Source organism: Scyliorhinus torazame, chromosome X, assembly GCF_047496885.1.
Source record: "Scyliorhinus torazame isolate Kashiwa2021f chromosome X, sScyTor2.1, whole genome shotgun sequence".
NCBI lineage: Eukaryota > Metazoa > Chordata > Chondrichthyes > Carcharhiniformes > Scyliorhinidae > Scyliorhinus > Scyliorhinus torazame.
Window position 1 is genome coordinate 28,271,776 of NC_092738.1, and position 15,995 is coordinate 28,287,770.

Below are 15,995 nucleotides of genomic sequence, written 5' to 3' on the forward strand. Positions count from 1 at the left end.
TGGAGTGGGATTATTTGTGGGAGGTGTTGAGGAGATTTGGTTTTGGAGAGGGGTATGTTAGATGGGTGCAGCTGTTGTATATGGCCCCAGTGGCGAGCGTGGTCACGAATGGACGGGGATCTGTATATTTTCGGCTCCATAGAGGGACAAGGCAGGGATGCCCTCTGTCCCCATTATTGTTTGCACTGGCGATTGAGCCCCTGGCGATAGCGTTGAGGGGTTCCAAGAAGTGGAGGGGAGTACTTAGGGGAGGAGAAGAGCACCGGGTATCTTTGTATGCGGACAATTTGCTATTATACGTGGCGGACCCGGCGGAGGGGATGCCAGAAATAATGCGGATACTTGGGGAGTTTGGGGATTTTTCAGGGTATAAATTGAACATGGGGAAAAGTGAGTTGTTTGTGGTGCATCCAGGGGAGCAGAGTAGAGAAATAGAGGACCTACCGTTGAGGAAGGTAACAAGGGACTTTCGTTACCTGGGGATCCAGATAGCTAAGAATTGGGGCACATTGCATAGGTTAAATTTAACGCGGTTGGTGGAACAGATGGAGGAGGATTTCAAGAGATGGGATATGGTATCCCTGTCAATGGCAGGGAGGGTGCAGGCGGTTAAGATGGTGGTCCTCCCGAGATTCCTCTTTGTGTTTCAGTGCCTCCCGGTGGTGATCACGAAGGCTTTTTTAAAAAGGATTGAAAAGAGCATCATGGGTTTTGTGTGGGCCGGGAAGACCCCGAGAGTGAGGAAGGGATTCTTACAGCGTAGCAGGGATAGGGGGGGGGCTGGCACTACCGAGCCTAAGTGAGTATTATTGGGCCGCTAATATTTCAATGGTGAGTAAGTGGATGGGAGAGGAGGAGGGAGCGGCGTGGAAGAGATTAGAGAGGGCGTCCTGTAGGGGGACTAGCCTACAGGCTATGGTGACAGCCCCATTGCCGTTCTCACCGAGGAACTACACCACAAGCCCGGTGGTGGTGGCTACACTGAAGATTTGGGGACAGTGGAGACGGCATAGGGGAAAGACTGGAGCCTTGGGGGGGTCCCCGATAAGAAACAACCATAGGTTTGCCCCGGGGGGAATGGATGGGGGATATGGAATGTGGCAAAGAGCAGGAATAACGCAACTGAAAGATCTGTTTGTGGATGGGAAGTTCGCGAGTCTGGGAGCGCTGACCGAGAAATATGGGTTGCCCCAAGGGAATGCATTCAGGTATATGCAACTGAGGGCTTTTGCGAGGCAACAGGTGAGGGAATTCCCGCAGCTCTCGACACAAGAGGTGCAGGACCGAGTGATCTCAAAGACATGGGTGGGGGATGGTAAGGTGTCAGATATGTATAGGGAAATGAGGGACGAAGGGGAGACTATGGTAGATGAACTAAAAGGGAAATGGGAAGAAGAGCTGGGGGAGGAGATCGAGGAGGGGCTGTGGGCAGATGCCCGAAGCAGGGTAAACTCGTCGTCCTCGTGTGCCAGGCTAAGCCTGATTCAGTTTAAGGTATTACACAGGGCACATATGACTGGAGCACGGCTCAGTAAATTTTTTGGGGTGGAGGATAGGTGTGCGAGGTGCTCGAGAAGCCCAGCGAATCATACCCATATGTTTTGGTCATGCCCGGCACTACAGGGGTTTTGGATGGGGGTGACAAAGGTGCTTTCAAAAGTAGTAGGAGTCCGGGTCGAACCAAGCTGGGGGTTGGCTATATTTGGGGTTGCACAAGAGCCGGGAGTGCAGGAGGCGAGAGAGGCCGATGTTTTGGCCTTTGCGTCCCTAGTAGCCCGGCGCAGGATATTGCTAATGTGGAAAGAAGCCAAGCCCCCGGGGGTGGCGACCTGGATAAATGACATGGCGGGGTTTATAAAGCTAGAGCGGATTAAGTTCGTCCTAAGGGGGTCGGCTCAAGGGTTCACCAGGCGGTGGCAACCGTTCGTCGAATACCTCGCAGAAAGATAGACGGAATGGGAAAAAGAAGGCAGCAGCAGCAGCCCAGGATCGGGGGGGGGGGAGGAGGAACCAGAAGGACTCTCAGGGTTGTTAATATATACTGTATAGTATGTATAGGTCGTTGCGACAGATAATTATATATTGGACTGTTAAATTATATTTTTGGAGAGTGTTACTTGTGACAAGGCAGTTGCCAATTAGGGCTAGTTTTCATTTTTGTTATTTATTATTTATTCATTTTTTGTTTATAGAATAGGTCATTGTTATTTGTGTTGTTATAATATTGTGTAAAGGATGCACAATGTACTGTGTTGGTTGACCAAAAATTTTCAATAAAATATTTAATTAAAATGAAAAAACAAAACAAAAAAAAAAACTATCAAAATTCCAAAGAACATGACCCCACTTTGGATAATCGCTCCTTGCAATTTAAGCCTCGGAAGTCCAGGTATAAACTTGGAATATGTTTTTTTTGTGGAAATTTTTTATTGAAAACAAATTTGTAACATTTACAGAGAGAAAAGAGGCCCTATGCAAAGAGCCTTAACATAGTGAAAACGAACAGTGGGAAAGAATAAACATGTTAATAAGGCACTTCCCCTGTCAGCTCTGTTTGCCCATACCACCAGTGTTCAACTAAACTAATGTGGCTCTAACCCCCCCCCACCTCGGGTGCCGCTGCTGTCGGTTTCCTGTGCTGTTCCCAGAGAGTCTGCAAGCGACTTTCTCCCCCCCGGGGGATCCCTGGTCACCCCCCCCCCCCTTGCCCACTTAAATCTCCTCTGCTCTACTTCTCCCCTGCGCCCCCCCCCCCCTCTCAAACGTTACCCAAAACTTCGCAGGATACAGCATTCCAAACCTCACCTCCTTTTTGTAGAGGGCTGCCTTTACCTTGATGAATCCTGCACGCCTCTTGGCCAGCTCCGTTCCCAGGTCCTGGTAAATGCGCACCTCACAGTTCTCCCATCTGATGCTCCTCTCCACCTTGGCCCATCGCAGCACACGTTCCCTGTCAGCCAGCTGGTGGAAGCGGACCACCAAGGCGCTCGGTCGGTCGCCCGTCCTGGGCTTCCTTGCGGGGGCTCTATGCGCCCCATCCAACTCCAGGGGTCGAGGGAAGGCCTCCGGTCCCATCAGCGCCTCGAGCATACCCATCACGTATGCACCCACATCCGATTCCTCACAGCCCTCGGGGAGGCCCACGATCCTCAGGTTCTGCCTCCTGGCTCTGTTCCCCAGCTCTTCAAGCTGCTCCTGCATCCTCCTCTGGCGAGAGTTCAGCTCCTCCACCGCCACCATGTCCGCCTGGCTGGAGAGCTTCCCCTCGACCTCCCTCTCTTGGACCGCCTGCACCTTGACCATTCGGTCCATTACCGCTCTCATTGGGTCCAACGTGTCCCTCTTCAGTTCGGCGAAGCAATTCCTGAAGAATTCCATCTGTTGCTCTCTTGGCCAGTGAGCCTCCGCTTCCTGGTCCCTGCCGTCCGCCATGCTTCGCCGCCCGGCCTGGGGTCCGCGCTGCTCCTGCTTTGATCCTTGCCGCTCCACTCGACCACTTCTGGTCCAGCTGTCCATACCCCGGGGGGAAAACCTCTTCCCTATCGTCCACTCCACCAATTCAGGTCGCCAGGTCCTGAAAAAGTCCTTTGGAACAGGTCCGTTTGCCCATCGCGGGCGGGAGCGATCTGACCTGCGACCTGCTTCCTCAAGGGCGCCACCGGAAGTCAACTTGGAATATGTTGCGCTCCATCCAAGATCAATGTAATATTTTCTAAGGTATGACGTCTAGAACTGCTCACAATCCACCAGATGTGGTCTTAACAGGGCTTTGTATAGCTGAGGCATGGCTTCTACCCCACTGTATTCTAGTCCAGTGAGACCGTACTTAGAGTGGCGTGTAGAGTTTTGGTCTCCTTATCTAAGGAAGGATATACTTGCCATGGAGGGATGAAGGTTCACCAGACTAATCCCTGGGATGGTGGGATTGCCTTATGAGGACAGATTATGGAGACTGGGCCTGTATTCTCTAGACTTCAGAAGAATGAGAGGTGGTCCCATTGAAACATACATTTGTCTCGGGCTCGACAGGATAATTGCAGCTGTGTGGGTGTGTGTATTTGTGTGCGCGCGTGTGTCGAGAAGCAGGAGGCACAGTCGCAGTATAAAAAGTTGCCCATTTAGGACTGAGAGGAGGAATTTCTTCACTCATCCTGTTTGGGGGCGGCACGGTGGCGCAGTGGGTTAACCGGCCCCGGGTCACTGTCCGTGTGGAGTTTGCACAACCTCCCCGTGTTTATTTTTATTTTTAAAAATATGTTTATTCAAAGTTTTTCCAACAACCCGCCCCCACCCCGTAACAGAAAAGAGAAAGAGAAAAGAACAGAACAAAACAAACATATCAAGCAAACATACTACAGAACTTACCTCCCCGTGTTTATTGGGTCTTGCCCCCACAACCCAAAGATGTGCAGGGTAGGTGGATTGGCCACGCTAAATTGCTCCTTGGAAAATAAAGTACCCTGTTCTATCCTTTTTGAGGTCCAAGGTAGAAGACTTCACATTTGCCGATATTGAACTCTATTTGCCACAGTTCTGCCCTTTCACTTAATCTATCAATTTTTGTAATTTTACACTTCCATTTACTCTTTACAATACTGCCTATCTTTGTGTTATCAGCAAATTTGGAGTGTGGTTTTCTGTCCCATTATTTATCACTACATTAGAGACCTTGATGGAGTTTAATAGACTAAAAACACAACTGAGCACTCCATAAACTGCCACAACAATAGCTCCTAAAACAGGATCTTATTATCGACTGTAAAACAGTTGGATACTTACACGCTGCTGCTTTGACTTTATCCATTTCTCCCAAAAGTGCCACCTCCCGGTCCATAAAACTGCAATGAAAGCAAGAAAGGTTTATTTGGTGGTTTCCACAATTATCAACGTGATGTCTCACTGGGATGAAATCCCTAATCATGAAAGGTTTAAATCATATTGTAACCGCTTAAGTGAAAATTAGAAAAGGATGGAGAACAAATTTTTAAAAGAGTAACATTTGAGAAATGTTATAAAGGATTGAGAATTGCGATACCAGTCAAGTATTTTATTCCTTTTTCTTTCTGTTGCAACAAACTTAATTTACAAACGTTCAATACATTTAAAATAGCTGCAACGTGTAATCTATGGAAAGGTTGCTTTTTAAAAGAAGCTGACATTGTGGGAAACAAAACAGAATTTTCATCTCTGAGCTCTTGACATTGAAATGAACAGTTTTCAAATAGGGATTAAAGCTTTGGATGATTATACAAAATGGAGTGGTGGGACTTGGGAAAAAATGGTGGAAGAACTGGGATGATGCACAGCAAAAACATGTAGTTGTTTCAATAGATTTTGTACCTCTGTCAATATGATTCATAATAAAGTACAGGTCAAATAACACTGACCTGATAATTAGAAAGAGAATGCAGGATTTTTAAAACATTAAAAATCGTTTCGCAACCAATAAAGCCCCAGAGAACCTAAATATTTTATATGAATTGTAAACTGCTTAACGTCGCATGCTTATCAGAAGATTCAGGGCAGGATCTTCCTCTGGACTCCCATAGGTTTAGTGGTGATCATGAATTGGATGATGGATCTCTGATTACTTTAATATGTAGAAGCGATTTTCCAATGCCATTTATTCCAGATGTCCTTATGCAAATATTGGTGACCAATTTCTAGTGAACCAAAAATCAATGTATAACTGAATTCAGAGTAACTTTATAGATTTGAAATCATGGCAATGTTTTTTTTTCCCAATTAAGGGGCAATTTAGCGTGGCCAATCCACCTACCCTGCACACCTTTGGGTTGATGGGGTGAGACCCTCACAGACACGGGGAGAATGTGTAAATTCCACACGGACAGTGACCCGGGGCTAGGATTAAACCCAGGTCCTCGGTGCCGTGAGGCAGAAGTGCTAACCACTGTGCCACCATGCTGACCCCAAATCATCGCAATTGTTAAATACCAATAGTCATGTTCCCGAGCTGGAGAATAAAAGTAGAATGCAAACCAATAACCCAATTTGTTTTACCTTACTCGAAAAGGTTACAATATTTAATATGAGAGCAGCAACATTTCTATTCAGAATTCGGATGACCTGAACAGGCTAGAGCTCTTTCTTCCTAATCACAACTTGATACCACTCCTCAGGCAACTAAATTGCAGCAATAAATGTTTTACACCCAGCATCATGATCCTCACCGAACCTGACTAGACTAAACAAAGGGGTAACTTGCAGAATGAGGGAATGAATTATTCACTTCAAACAATGAAACACAAATGCAATCTGAAAAAGGTGTCATTCGTACACTGTTTAAAATTTTCTCCTGTGGGTTGGATTATCTGAATACCTTGTAATTCACTTTGTATCAATGGTTCGCCACAGAATATACTTGGGTCATAATCAGCTGATGAAAGTTGCTTTCCAACATTTTGCCTGTGAACAATCAATAGCTGAGTATGATGAGAAATACTTTCAAAACCCAATGATAAAATGCAGTACACCATAACTGCAATGAAAAACTTCATTATAGCATCAATTATCAGGTGTGCTACAAAACATCCATCAGGGAGTGATTTCAAAGCTTTAATGAAATCCTGTGTTTTAAAAAGATATCTGAACATGATTACATTAATTTAGTATTCAGTCAATAGCCTGGTACTTCACTTAAAATAAAAATGGAAAAGCTTTCAGTAACACGATAGATATACAGTTGTTTGCATCACAAGAGGTTCATAGTGGCATGGCACAGGAGCAAAAAGAAAAGTAGGAAATGTACAATTTACACTGACCTGACAAAAATGTGTCCAAATTCATGACATAAATTTTTGAAGAACACAAACATTTGAACCACTGCTTTGCACAGGGGAAATCGAAGAACTTCAAAAAAAATTATCACACCGCCAGTGAAATATTAGTTAAAGCACAGTAAGTAGAACTACAGGAATCACATTTTTATCAAACCCTTTTCTTTAAAAGCGTGACTTTTGTAAGGATTAAATTAGCATTAGGGAATAGAACTTTTGTTCTCCCACTTCAATCACCCAACATCAGTATCAAGCATATCCTGTATAGTGCAGAGTTAAGCTCCCTCATCTCTGCTCCAACAATGCGTCTCACTGTCAAATGTTAATTGCTTATCGGTAAGAATCAATCATGTGTTGAGGGACCAGTGTCCATGTGTAGTGACAGGTTCCCTCACTGGAAGAATATGGATTGGCAAGTCAGTTGGGTTTTCGCTTTATGGATATTTAAAAAAATTCAATTTCACAACTGGTGGTATTTGAACTTACAACCTGTAGGCTGGTAGTCTAGTACCCTAACTGCTAAGTAATTTTCAGTGCAGAGATTAAGTGCAGTGCTTTGCAAGAATAGAGTCCCCTAAATATAAAAGGGAGCTCGTAGTCAACCAACCAAATTAATATAAAATGTTTTGTGATCATTCCCGTCATTTTCTTCTAGAATAAACCTTGATAAGATCTGCCTGGCACATTGTTGATATCAAATGCAGAACCAACTTGTGGTAAATGTTGTGACAAAAGTCTTTCTTGTTGAACATGTATTGAGAGCAGAACAGACACACTACCACAATACTTCATTCACTTACTAGTGCGGTCAGTCTCCATTACTTATATGTTAAATAGCTGTAATCTCATCCACATGGGAAAATAGTATTAGCATTTTGCCAAATTTTATCACAAAAAAAGGTGGCATTAGAATTCCAGGATGTTCAAATGATATCAATGTTCAAAACACAGTAACAAAGTCTGAGTGTGTGTGCTGAGTGAAGAGAAGGCTACAAAAGCTCAGAATTTTAAGGCGGCACTCGGGTATAGCGAACCTCTGCAATGTGTGCTTTTCTGGGATTATTGCTTTCTCAGAAAATACAAAGTATTAGGGTAAAGAGTTCTGGCATGTGAAATGATAGGCATTCACAATATGGAGGCGAATACCAGGAATCAGTAAAAGATGCCATGGAAATAGAATGGGGTTTGGTTAACAGAACACATTCCAGATTGCTGCGCCTTGTTCCAGTGAGATTGATAAGCTCATATCAAAATGTTCATCACCAGAATTTTCTGTATATTTCAACATTCCTGTACTATACATACACATCTGCGTGTACGTTCACCCCCCCCCCCCCAAAGTCTTAGTTCTGCCAAACTGTGCCTGAGGTCTTTATGAAACCTTTTTAAAAATAAATTTAAACTGCCCAATTATTATTTCCCCCCAATAAAGGGGCAATTTAGTATGGCCAATCCGGCACATCTTTGGGTTGTGTGGGCGAAACCCACGCAGACACGGGTAGAATGTGCAAACTCCACACAGACAGTGACCCAGAGCCGCGATCGAACCTGGGTCCTCCGCGCCACGGTGCCGCCTCTTCCTGTGTGAAACCTTGTACTGTACATAGTTTTGTACTGTACATAGTTACAAGGGTGTTCAATAAAAGGTAAAGTTTGCCAACAGCCTTGCATTCAGCAATCTCTATTGATCCTAACCAAGGACAATCTAATCTAACACCCACAACAGAGATAACAGGTGGTGACGGTGGAAAATACAATGAACAAAGCACCAAGTAAAGAGCCCAGAGAAATAACGGCTAGAAAAGAACAGTGTGGGGAAAAACAGCAATAGCACTCGAAGAAAGGCTCAAGTGTAGAAAGGCCATGGAGAAAGGTTTACCCTGGCCAAAGTGTTTTAACCACGTGGAAGGCACGGATCAAGCCAAGAAGTGGTAGAATTGGTTTTGTAGCTTTGACAGGTATAGAACTGCTTCTCTACGCCATAGGCAGTAGTGCAGACAATGTAATGGTCAAACAGGGAATAAATTAAGAAACGGCGACAAAGACGTTATAGACGTCATTGATATATATTCAGACTCAGAAGGAACACCATCATAGAAAGGGTGAAGTTCAATAGATGTATCACTGTTACACTGGACAGTCAGGTCCTAGAATGGAATCCTTGCTTAACAGATCGTAACTTTTTTTTTTTAAAAAGAGAGGCATGGATCAGTTTGAACTTAAACCAAAACCCACAGACATGAGGGACCTTTGTTTAACATGGAGCTGACTAAAGGTTTAACTGTTTCTCATACAGAAACACACAAAATTACACTTACTTAAAGCAATACTTTGTTTCTAATATCCACAAATATTATTTCCTGACGCACCTGTACGGAACCTTCCAAGCTGGTGTTTCATTAGGATTCCAGTACTGAAACCAAATGGCTATTGCAAATCTGTGTTGCCTTCACACTGAGGACACTATCCAGAGGTTCCCCAGGGTAGTATCCTAGGTCCAACTATCTTCAGCTGCTTCATCAATGACCTCCCTTCCATAAGGTCAGAAAGTGGGGATGTTTGCTGATGGCTGCACAATGTTCAGCACCATCCGTGACTCTGCAGGTAATGAAGCAGTCCATGCCCAAATGCAGCAAGACTAGACAATATCCAGGCCTGGGCTGACAAGTGGCAAGTTACATTCGCGCCAGCAAGTGCCAGGCAATGACCATCTCCAACGAGAGAAAATCTAGGGGCTGGTTTAGCACAGGGGCTAAACAGCTGGCTTGTAATGCAGAACAAGGCCAGCAGCGCGGGTTCAATTCCCGTACCGGCCTCCCTGAACAGGCACCAGAATGTGGCGACTAGGGGCTTTTCACAGTAACTTCATTGAAGCCTACTTGTGACAATAAGCGATTATTATTATTACTAACCATCACTCCAGGACATTCAATGACATTACCACTGCCGAATCCCCCACTATTAACATCAAGGTGGTTACCATTGACCACAAACTGAACTGGACCAGCCATATCAATACTGTGGCTACAAGAGCAGGTCAGAGGCTGGGAATTCTGCAGCAAGTAATGCACCTCCTGACTCCCAAAGCCTGTCCACCATCTACATCAGTGTTCTTCGAACTTTTTTTCCGGGGACCCATTTTTACCAACCGCTCAACCTTCACGACCCACGCCGGCCGACCTTCGCGACCCACCATTTTCTCTTGCCTTGTTTGCTGCTGACAAAAATGGAGGAAATGATTTTGGGTCCCTTTGGCCCTCGTACACGCTCCTCCAATGGAACCTGTTGGATGAAGGTGTCGGAAAGTATGGAGTTTCCATCTGTCCAAAGTTCTGCATTTTGTTCCTGTAAAATTTTATCAAATAAACCCCCCCCCACCCCGAAATTGTAAAAAAAAATGAATAAAACTGCCCCGAACTTGTAAAACAAAAAGCTGCGGCCATTTAAAAAGAAAAGCGGCTCCACTGCGCATGCGTGTTCGGCAGCATTTTTTTTGTAATGCAGTTCGGCAGCATTTTTTTTTAACACGTTCACGGCCAATTTGAAGGCCCCTTGAAGCCGGCGTTATTAACTGCCGGCTGCTGCGGCTGTTGCGCACAGATTTGCGTGATCGGGAGCGCCGCGGCGGACGGCTCCGCGACCCTCCCGACACCCGCCCGCGACCCACCTCCGGGTCGCGCCCCCGAGTTTGACAATGCCTGATCTACATGATGCCAAGTCAGGAGTGTGATGGAATATTCTCCACTTGCCTGGATGTGTGCAACTCCAACAACACTCAAGAAGCTCAACACCATCCAGGACAAAGCAGCCCCGCTTGACTGGCACCCCTTCCACAAACATTCACTTCCTCCACCACCAATGCACAGCAGCCGTGTGTGTACCGTCTACAAGATGCACTGTAGAAACTCACCAAGTCTTCTGAGGCAGCATCTTCCAAATCCACAACCACCTAGAAGGACAAGGGCAGCAGACACATGGGAATACCGCCATCTGAAGTTCCCCTCCAAGTCACTCACCATCCTGACTTGGAAATATATCGCCGTTCATTCGCTTATCGCTGGGTCAAAATCAACTCCCTCCCTAACATCGCAATGCGTGTACCTACACCACATGGACTGCAGCAGTTCAAGAAGGCAGCTCACCACCACCTTCTCAAGGACAATTAGGGATGGGCAATACATGCTGGTGTAGCCAGCGACACCCACAAATGAATCAAATCAAAAGTTAAACAAAGCTGTGGAAAGGGAAGTCTGTGATAAGGGTCTCGCAAAGCTAGCGAAAAGCACAATTTGTAACCAATCGAGATGCAAACAGTGGTCTTTGGCAACTACATTTGGACAAGGAATCCAAACTACTGACTACATTCATCATACCATTTGGGAGATATCGCATTAATTGACTACTCTTTGGTATTACATCAGCATCAGAGATTTTTCAGGGGTCGATGACGGGCATGTTAGAAGGATTAGAAGGGGTTATCTGCCATGTGGCTAACATCCTGATCCATGGGTTCACTAAACCGGAACACAATGCACGAGCGAAAGCAGTGTTGCAATGCTTGGGAAAAAAAGCAGGACTAACTCTTAATAATAATAAATGTAGCTCTTCCAACAAACCATTACATTTCTGGGACACTCATCAGGGCTGATCGTCACAAAACCAAGGCAAAGATGTTCCAGCTATGGAGCTTCAGCGCTTCATGGAAATGGTCAATCAGGTAGGAAGGTTCTTGCCTAAACTGGCAGATGTAAATGAACCACTGCGACATTGCTTAGGCAAGACCAAGCATGGTGTTGGAAAGAAAAACAAATATTGTTTACTATTTAATATAAAAAGAGATGCTCCTTCCACCATACTGGCTCACGAGGATCCAGAACGGACTACGATAGTTGTTGCAGATGCATCATCAACCGGATTAGGGGCAGTAACTGTTCAAATTCAGATATGGTAAACACAGACCAGTATCTCAATCACTGAATGAAACAGCACAAAGGTACACTAATTGAAAATTAAGCACGAGCAGCTCCATGGGCCTGTGAGATGTTTGCCAATTACATGAAGTTTACGATTGACATTGATGAGAATTGATGTCACAACTGAATATACACAAAGAAAGCAACAACAGTGGCAGTTGAAAAGCTTGAACACGGCTTCCGGGTGCGGCGATGACCAGCTGAGTCGCACGTTTCGGCAGCTCCCGGTGAAACGGACTTTTGGGCTCTTGATAGGAGCCCCAACGGCAATTTTGACGGCTAAAAACACTGTGCGGTAAACCAGAAGGGAATCCCCCCTGGATACGGATGGAAAAAGTGGCCGGATTGCAGTGGATCCTTTAGAACAGCGGCAAGGAAGGCAAGCAAAAACCAAGATGGCGTCGGAAGGTGGCAGTTTAACATGGGGCCCTGAACAACAAGAGTTCTTGAAATGCTGTGTGGAAGAGCTCAAAAAGGAAATGAAGAAAGAGCTGTTGGCCCCGATACTACAGGCGATCGAAGGGCTAAAGGAGGAACAAAAGACCCAGGAGCGGGAGCTTCGGGTCGTGAAGGCAAAGGCAGCCGAGAATAAGGACGACATACAGGGCCTGGTGGTGAAGACGGAGACGCATGAGGCACATCAGAAACAATGTGTGGAAAGGTTGGAGGCACTGGAGAACAACGCAAGGAGGAACAACCTGAGGATTCTTGGTCTTCCTGAAGGTGCGGAGGGAGCGGACGTCGGGGCATATGTGAGCACGATGCTGCACTCGTTAATGGGAGCGGAGGCCCCGGCGGGTCCGTTGGAGGTGGAGGGAGCATACTGAGTGATGGTGCGAGGACCGAGAGCAGGAGAAATTCCCAGAGCCATAGTGGTGAGATTCCTCCGTTTTAAGGATAGAGAAATGGTCCTTAGATGGGCAAAGAAAACTCGGAGCAGTAAATGGGAGAACGCGGTGATCCGCGTTTATCAAGACTGGAGTGCGGAGGTGGCGAGAAGGAGGGCGAGCTTTAATCGGGCCAAGGCGGTGCTTCATAAAAAGAAGATAAAATTTGGAATGCTGCAACCGGCAAGACAGTGGGTCACATATCGAGGGAGGCACCACTACTTTGAGACGGCGGATGAGGCGTGGACTTTTATTGTGGAAGAAAAACTGGAATGAGCGGGTTATTAAAAAGAACGTTCGAACAAAGTGGTGGGGCGAATGTGGGGGGCGAAGAGGGGGGTTAAAAAGGGGGGGAAAGAGGAGTTTTATGTACTAATCCTGCGATGTGGTACCTTTTCTCTCTTCCACAGGTGGTGATGGGGGGGAGGAGGGGAGGTGGAGGAGATGGGGCGTTGGCCATTGGGGGCGGGGCCAAGGGAGAAGCGCGGGCTTGGTTCCCGCGCTATGATAATCATGGCGGGAATAGAGAAGCAGGAAGGAGGGGGCGTCGCACGGTGCGAGCCAAGGTCACGGGGGGAAGCCGAGGTCGGCCAGAGTTTGCTGACTTCTGGGAGCAACATGGGGGGAGTAATTACGCTAGCGGGGGGGGGGGGGGGGGGGGGGGGGGGGAGGAGAATTACTGAATTACTGGGTTGCTGCTGCTAGGGAGAGGGGGGAGCTGGTATGGGAGGGGATGGGCGGGGGGGTGGGCACCGCCTGGGGGAGATACAGCTGCGTGGGAACCGGGTGAGGAGCTGGAAAAAGGGGATGGCTAATCGACAAGGGGGGGGTAGGAAGCCCCCCAACCCGGCTGATCACGCGTGGAACGTGAGAGGGCTGAACGGGCCGATAAAGTGGGCACGGGTACTCGCACACCTTAAGAAACTTAAGGCAGATGTGGTTATGTTACAGGAAACGCACCTGAAACTGATAGACCAGGTTAGGCTACGCAAAGGATGGGTGGGGCAGGTGTTCCATTCGGGGCTAGATGCGAAAAACAGGGGGGTGGCTATATTAGTGGGGAAGCGGGTAATGTTCGAGGCAAAGACTATAGTGGCGGATAACGGGGGCAGATACGTGATGGTGAGTGGCAAACTACAGGGGGAGACGGTGGTTTTGGTAAACGTATATGCCCCGAACTGGGATGATGCCAATTTTATGAGGCGGATGCTAGGACGCATTCCGGACCTAGAGATGGGAAAGCTGATAATGGGGGGAGATTTTAATACGGTGTTGGAACCAGGGCTGGATAGGTCGAAGTCCAGGACTGGAAGGAGGCCGGCAGCAGCCAAGGTACTTAAAGATTTTATGGAGCAGATGGGAGGTGTAGACCCGTGGAGATTTAGCAGACCTAGGAGTAAGGAGTTCTCGTTTTTCTCCTATGTCCATAAAGTCTACTCGCGAATAGACTTTTTTTGCTGGGAAGGGCGTTGATCCCGAAGGTGAGGGGAACGGAGTATACGGCTATAGCCATTTCGGATCACGCTCCACACTGGGTGGACTTGGAGATAGGGGAGGAAACAGGAGGGCGCCCACCCTGGAGAATGGACATGGGACTAATGGCAAATGAGGGGGTGTGTCCAAGGGTGAGGGGGTGCACTGAAAAGTACTTGGAACTCAATGATAATGGGGAGGTCCAGGTGGGAGTGGTCTGGGAGGCGCTGAAGGCGGTGGTTAGAGGGGAGCTGATATCAATAAGGGCACATAAAGGGAAGCAGGAGAGTAAGGAACGGGAGCGGTTGCTGCAAGAACTTTTGAGGGTGGACAGACAATATGCGGAAGCACCGGAGGAGGGACTGTACAGGGAAAGGCAAAGGCTACATGTAGAATTTGACTTGCTGACTACGGGCACTGCAGAGGCACAATGGAGGAAGGCACAGGGTGTACAGTACGAATATGGGAAGAAGGCGAGCAGGTTGCTGGCACACCAATTGAGGAAAAGGGGAGCAGCGAGGGAAATAGGGGGAGTGAGGGATGAGGAAGGAGAGATGGAGCGGGGAGCGGAGAGAGTGAATGGAGTGTTCAAGACATTTTATAAAAAATTATATGAAGCCCAACCCCCGGATGGGAGGGAGAGAATGATGGACTTCTTGGATCGGCTGGAATTTCCCAAGGTGGAAGAGCAGGAAAGGGTGGGACTGGGAGCACAGATCGAGGTAGAAGAAGTGGTGAAAGGAATTAGGAGCATGCAGGCGGGAAAGGCCCCGGGACCGGATGGATTCCCAGTCGAATTCTATAGAAAATATGTGGACTTGCTCGCCCCGGTATTGACGAGGACCTTTAATGAGGCAAAGGAAAGGGGACAACTGCCCCCGACTATGCCTGAAGCAACGATATCGCTTCTCTTAAAGAAGGAAAAGGACCCGCTACAATGCGGGTCCTATAGACCTATTTCCCTCCTAAATGTAGATGCCAAGATCCTGGCCAAGGTAATGGCAATGAGAATAGAGGAATGTGTCCCGGGGGTGGTCCACGAGGACCAAACTGGGTTTGTGAAGGGGAGACAGCTGAACACGAATATACGGAGGCTGTTAGGGGTAATGATGATGGCCCCACCAGAGGGGGAAACGGAGATAGTAGTGGCGATGGATGCCGAGAAAGCATTTGATAGAGTGGAGTGGGATTATTTGTGGGAGGTGTTGAGGAGATTTGGTTTTGGAGAGGGGTATGTTAGATGGGTGCAGCTGTTGTATAGGGCCCCGATGGCGAGCGTGGTCACGAATGGACGGGGATCTGCATATTTTCGGCTCCATAGAGGGACAAGGCAGGGATGCCCTCTGTCCCCATTATTGTTTGCACTGGCGATTGAGCCCCTGGCGATAGCGTTGAGGGGTTCCAAGAAGTGGAGGGGAGTACTTAGAGGAGGAGAAGAACACCGGGTATCTTTGTATGCGGATGATTTGCTACTATACGTGGCAGACCCGGCGGAGGGGATGCCAGAAATAATGCGGATACTTGGGGAGTTTGGGGATTTTTCAGGGTATAAATTGAACATGGGGAAAAGTGAGTTGTTTGTGGTGCATCCAGGGGAGCAGAGTAGAGAAATAGAGGACCTACCGTTGAGTAAGGTAACAAGGGACTTTCGTTACCTGGGGATCCAGATAGCCAAGAATTGGGGCACATTGCATAGGTTAAATTTAACGCTGTTGGTGGAACAAATGGAGGAGGATTTCAAGAGATGGGATATGGTATCCCTGTCACTGGCAGGGAGGGTGCAGGCGGTTAAGATGGTGGTCCTCCCGAGATTCCTCTTTGTGTTTCAGTGCCTCCCGGTGGTGATCACGAAGGCTTTTTTAAAA

General features: G+C 47.2%; 1 protein-coding gene across 4 annotated transcripts in view; it reads right to left on the reverse strand.

Annotated features, from left to right (window-relative positions):
* The window catches only part of spats2 (spermatogenesis associated serine rich 2), a 172,787-nt gene that overhangs the window by 22,923 nt on the left and 133,869 nt on the right, over window positions 1-15,995 (reverse strand). For all 4 annotated transcript variants that reach the window (XM_072493893.1, XM_072493891.1, XM_072493890.1 and 1 more), the window contains exon 9: window positions 4,780-4,838. In XM_072493893.1, the coding sequence (XP_072349994.1) occupies window positions 4,780-4,838 (59 nt within the window). The remainder of the gene's footprint in view (window positions 1-4,779; window positions 4,839-15,995) is intronic.